Source organism: Elaeis guineensis, chromosome 9 (genome assembly GCF_000442705.2).
Source record: "Elaeis guineensis isolate ETL-2024a chromosome 9, EG11, whole genome shotgun sequence".
Classification (NCBI taxonomy): domain Eukaryota; kingdom Viridiplantae; phylum Streptophyta; class Magnoliopsida; order Arecales; family Arecaceae; genus Elaeis; species Elaeis guineensis.
The window spans coordinates 12,753,239-12,759,238 of NC_026001.2; the positions used below are offsets into that span (position 1 = coordinate 12,753,239).

The following is a 6,000-nucleotide window of genomic DNA, read 5'->3' on the forward strand; positions in this document are numbered from 1 at the left end:
GTATTTCAGCCTGATGGATGCTAAACCTTGGTTGGAATTAAAAGATTCCAAAAATTCTTCATCCAGCAATTTTGTATTCTCATTTCAGACGTAATTTCTTCAAAAATCTGAGGTTACAATTAAACCATGGTCCATTACCTATTAACAGGACACTGAGTGATTGGTTGCTTAATAAATGATGGAAAGATAATTGAGCTATTCTGTCATGTGCTAGGTTGTAGATCAGTGCTGAAACAATAGTTAACTGGTTAGGTGCTGGACTAATTTATTGTTGGCTATTGAAGAAAAGAAATCTTCCTTGGCATATTGAAGTTTTGTCTTATTGACTACAGGAGCAGGGGGTGTCTCAAGTGGCTCTGCCGGTGGTTCCATAGGGTTGACTGTAACTCTCTTGTCTAAATTTTTTGCTCTTAAACAATAACTTGTCTAGGTTTCAACTCTGAAAAAATGCACCTTATCTGATTCAGTCTACCTTAGACGCATGATATCAGCTTTTCTCCCATTTCAGATCAATCAAATAAGTGGTTGGTCTCCACTTTTTTTTTTTTTTTTTGACAAGAAAGAAAAGTCAAGATGAATTTCCATGGACTCATACAGTGAATACATGCTGTTAGTGACTACAAATACAGGGACATTTCTTTTGTTCTAACAGCATCGCAGTTCTCATCATTTTCCCTCACATGATACAATAGATAAAAGAGCAAGACTGACACTGGTATTTAACAGTAGCATATGTACTACCTGTCCTGCTAGTCCATTTAAGTGGCCAATTTCTAATGGTTCCACTTCCGCAAGGAACATTGAACCTTGACTTGGGATAGCCATCTTTTCTCATGAAAGTTTATGGGCAGACATCAAGGACAGATGAAACCACTTGCATTGAATTTTTACATATATATACACCAGCATGGGCCCATCGATCAGCGGCCATGGTCTTATACAAGCATGTATAGTGTAAGCTCCAGTGTGCAGACAGAGATCTTATTTTTTTGGTTACGTGGCAGAGATCTTACTAACCATCTGGTGGATAACTCTGGTTTTGGTGGGACCATCCACTTGGTACCAAATTCCAATGTATCTTTTATCAATTATGTGTGGTGGCACTATTCCATTGTAGAATAGTCTGTTGAGTGGATAAAGTAATCCATTGTTTATTTACGCCTATAATTAGCTGCTTCCAGCTTTAGCCAACCGAGTGGAATTGAAAGAATCAATCATTTATCAGGTGCATGGAAAACATCATCTTTCCTTTCTATATCCACCATTGCATTCATGTGAAGCAATTAATGTTGAACACAATTCTTATATTATTTGGCTCCATAAGAAAATCCACAATTCTCTAACAAACAATAGCTTATGTTGCTTAATACTGAGTGAAAAAAAATAGAGTTTAGCAAGGGGTTATGGTTTCATCTCATTGGTTAGAGAGAGAGAGAGCACTTCGAGGATATTAAGGGATGATCTCTGCTATAACCATAAAGAATCTAAAGCAACAAACTAGTTGGTGGTCCTTCTTATTCATCGTCGTCCTGGGTGTCCGGAACATTGATAAGAGACTCGTGGATAGTTTGAGAAAGAATAATGCCTTGCTTTGTAGGTCATTCTCAATTTTATTAACTTGGAAAGAAATGATTTGGGAGGAGAACTAGGCTGATACGAGTGCTTTCTACAATTTGAATAGCACCGTCTTTCAGTTATTGGTATTTACATGGAGCTGGAATGACTCAAGGTATGGCACCGGCATGGTATTATAAGTGGGCCGCATTGATTAGAGTGGTGGTACTGCTCCCCGCTCTTCGTTTCAAGCTCTCATTGATGCGCATGGAGAGATGCTAAGAGAAATTCTTTGTGCTCCGCATGTGGTGTCAAAAATCTGATTGATATACGTAGTGATTGCTTTCTAACGAGTATTTGATGTTTACAGTTTTATTTTTTATTTAAAAATTTTATATGAAAAAAATATTTCTATCTTTAAAAAAAATTATAACATCCTATACATTTTTTATAAACAATATGTCATAATATGGTCCAAAAAATTATGATATCATGTGCATATTATGACATCCTGCATCAAATTATGACTTCTATATGTAGGATGTCATAATATGGCGCAGGATGTCATAATATGATTCATAAAATCATAATATGAAAAAAGTATTTTTATCCAACCATTTTCAACGTGCATGTAATGCGCGTAGCTTTATTTTTTCGTTTGAAAATTTTGAATGACGAAAATATCTCTATTTTTTTAAAAAAAATTATGACATCCTATATTATATTATGACATCATGTAAACAAAAATTATAACTTTCTGAATGCAGGATATCATGGATATAGAATGTCATAATTTTTTTAAAGAATTAAAATATTTTCATCATTCAAAATTTTAAATAAAAAAATAAAATTATAAATATTAAATATATATTAGTAAATAATGACTACATGAATCAATCGAATAAAATGATGTTTCTTAGCCTGAATTTTCTATACCGTCCGTGATATGCAAAGAATTTTTCGAGATGCTAATGCATTCAATGGCAAAACATGAGCTGACCCATACTTCTGTACTCTTGGTACCCTAACACCTTGATAAGGGCAACCGTACATAAAGCACAGACCCCTCTAACAAGAAGGGAGCAGTATGAGCTCTATAATCATCCCCTTCAAGTCTTGTCCCTAGCCACAATTTGGGCTTATTTGACCGTCGTTCTCATCTATTTTTTTGTAAGGGTTGCCTCCGGACTTATCGCAAGCCTTTTCAAATTCTTCGTTACCATGGGCGCTTCATCTTTGCAAAGTTTTAGTATCCCCATGACATGACGAACTTGTAACCAAAACAAAAAGAAACCATAATAAACTATGAAAATGAGATCAAATCCAGGCCAGACAGCAATCGAGTCTAGTCGAACAAGATACGGATCCGATCAAATATGTGATCATTTAGAAATCTATCAATTCATATCCAACATGTCTATTAAACTGATCAAAAATCTAGATTTAAATCTGACCATTTTATTAAGCATTTAATGTAACTCCACCTATAATGAATTGAAACAAATTAGGTGGATTAAGCATTAAGCATCACCATGAGGGCAACTTTAAAGATACCTGAAACCTCAGCCCTTTCCAGCTTCCAACAAGACTCTATTCCTTATATCAAAAAAAAAAAAAAAAAAAAAAAACAACAACAACAAAACAAAGATTCCATTCCTTATGACCGCAATAATGGAACAATAAACAGAATGCTTACCATGGGTTCGTTATTGTTTCCACCGCCCAAAGAAAAGACAACATAGCGATCACATGCCTGCAATGGTACTCGCATCCCATGTCCAAATCTCTGAGCAGCTCTCTCTGCAAGTCTTCTGATACTATTATTGGACGTCTAAAAGTGGAAAATCAATAAAGAAAGATACATACAAAAGATCTCAATCTTATGCCATGGATCTCCTACACCAAAAAGAAGAAAACAAGAGAACAGTGTAGGAAATTAATTAAATCTTCATGAACAACAGGCCTAATTAACATCATGGTTCCATTCACATCAATCTAAGTTTGTAGTCATACCTAAAAACAAAAGAAAAATACCAATAGTAGATGGACTATGTCTAGGTGCAATGCTGTCAATCACTTGAAACTAGTGAGGTCTTTTCCAGCCTCATGGATTTGATTCCATTCCCAAAGATTGTCTGAAATGGTTGCCAATGACATGGGCAGCCCATCGAGGGGAAGCAGCTGGGGCTGCGAGGGCATTGTTATGAACTGACTGGTTTGGTTGAAGTAGCCTTGGTGGCAGCCTACCATTTTATTGAACTCATCGGCGATGGCCATAGAAGAAGTAGCTGAAGGGAGGAGTGTGCTTGTTGGTATCAGCGTATTTGATGAGTTCAGTGAAGTCCCATCTTCTTTGAGTGGAGCTGTCATGTTGGATACTGGAGGTATTGCACTGTAAACTGATATGTTGTTTGTGCTGCTGTAAACTCCTCCTTCATGGATCTTCTCTATCTCTGATGAGGAGGAATCTCCTGCGAGTGCCGTGAACAAGGATGATGGTTGGTAAAATCTCTTGTACTTTTTATCAGGTCTGGTAGGTTTGGAGGATGGCTTGTGCATGACGGGGAGATGGTCTTCAATCCCACCTCTCTTGTAGACTCGGCAAAGTGAGATTTCAGTCTGAAAAGAGAGAGAGCAATAGAAACAGTAGTAAACCACTCTAAAGAGAAGGAAAGAAGATGTAAAGAAGAAGGAGAGCAATTATTTAAGGAGTGTTTGGGATAGCCAAAGAGAATTTTCATTATAGAAAGCAAAATTTTCCACGGGAATAGCATCTAGGTTCATGGGGCAAGAGAATGCCAGGAAGCAAGTATCAGTAATAGCCTAATAGGGCCAATTACTACCGTCATCTCACTTTGTTGGCATCTTTCACCAAGGTCTTCCCCTTGTTGGAGGTCCAAGTTCAAGCCCATGTATTTTTTATTTTTTATTTAAAAAAAAAGTCTCAGAAATAAGACTAGAAGTTTTTTTTGTGTGTGTGAAGTACGATTGGCACGTAACGAGGTTTCAACTCACTTGCAGTGTTTATGTTCTAAATTTTTAGGGTTGTAATATGGATGACTAATCTCCTAAAGAAGGTTTGCAGTTCAATTACCAAAAAGAACGAGTTTGCAGTTCATTTTTTTATATCATGAATCATGTCATGCTATTTTTCCCCTACTGTTCAAGACTATGAGGGATCAAAACCCCATGGCCGTTCTCGCTAGACCCAATAATATTGCATACAAGAATTTCTAGCAGTTACCTTGTGATACCGATCAGTTTCACTCTGCGGCAAACGGTACTCATGCATGATCCAGCTTGATCGAATGCCTTTGGGTGCCTTCCCGGAGTAGAAGACGAGAGTTTTCTTCAGCCCGATGGGTCTCGAATTCTCCGACCGAATCATCCGGTCAGCCCCAGTAGCCTTCCAGTAGCCTGAGATTGTCACCCGGTTTGGCCTATCACCATTCCGATACTTTCGATCTCTAGGAACATAAAAGAACCATTCCTTCTCTCCAATTGCAGCCAGTGCTGAAAAGAAGAACACTTCTGCAAATCAGTAGACTAAGATTTGAATCAAGAGCAGTCCAATTCTCATGGTTATGTCTGCATGGCATCTAAAATTCTAAATCTTCAAAGAGATGGAGAATTCCAGGGGAAGGAGGCTATCAAACCAGGAAGCTCCCATGGGTCATAGCGGTAGAGGTCGAGGAAGGTGATAAGTTCTACATTGAAGTGCTTCCCCTCAACCTTACGGCGGAGGTAGAACTCAATGATCTCCTCCTCGGTGGGGTGGAAGCGAAAGCCCGGCATCACTAGGTCGTGCTCGTGCTCATCCTTTTCATCTTCGGCGCTCATCGCTGCTGGAATTGCCATAAAATGAAGGACACTAGAATCATCAGTCTCTTCACCCTCAACCTATACCCTTCCTATACTTGCTTACAAGTGGTGGCTATCAAATGGATTGGTGCAAGTGGTGGAGAAGATAATTTGGAGGACGAGTTACTATTAATTGTGATTGATATTAGACAACTACTAGTACACTATTTTTTTCTATTCTCTGAAAAGAGGGGAGAAGAAGGGAAAAGAAGAGAAGAGAAGGAAAGATGGAGGGTTAGTATAAAGATATCATGACCTCAGTGGTGAGGGCCTACATGGATGGAGGGTTGCATGCAGCGTTAAAAGATGTGAAAGAGACTTTCCAAGCTGAGGACAGCTTGACGGTGGCATCTTAGAGTTGATTGGCTCTCTGAATGTCTCTGCCCTTCTAGTCTTGAAGTCTTGGCATTTCTACAAGTATATATTTTTCTGTTTTTCTTCCTGCTTTTTGACTGCTGCTACTCTTTCAACTCATGATTTACAAACCTGCAACTCTGCTAGTATTTTTAACTGTATCTTTCCATATGAACTTCCATTCTCCATGTATGGGCCCACAAACCATAGATATAACTACGTCTACATCCA

The 6,000-nt window shown here is 38.2% G+C and overlaps 1 protein-coding gene across 4 annotated transcripts; it reads right to left on the minus strand.

Annotated features, from left to right (window-relative positions):
* Positions 1-2,992: 2,992 nt before the first annotated feature.
* Positions 2,993-5,603, minus strand: LOC140851719 (transcription factor JUNGBRUNNEN 1-like). 4 transcript variants are annotated; one of them, XR_012134462.1, is made up of 4 exons: positions 5,211-5,603; positions 4,799-5,085; positions 3,568-4,173; positions 2,993-3,450 (listed from the first exon to the last, which is right to left on the minus strand). XR_012134462.1 is itself a non-coding variant. In XM_073243784.1 (4 exons), exons 1-3 carry the CDS (start codon positions 5,410-5,412, stop codon positions 3,628-3,630), a joined length of 1,035 nt encoding a protein of 344 aa, XP_073099885.1. In that variant the 5' UTR covers positions 5,413-5,603; the 3' UTR covers positions 2,993-3,450; positions 3,589-3,627. The 4 variants fall into 4 exon arrangements, 3 of the variants coding, with proteins under 3 accessions (XP_073099885.1, XP_073099884.1, XP_073099886.1); XM_073243784.1 differs by having other exon boundaries at positions 3,589-4,173; XM_073243783.1 differs by having other exon boundaries at positions 3,352-4,173.
* Positions 5,604-6,000: the final 397 nt, after the last annotated feature.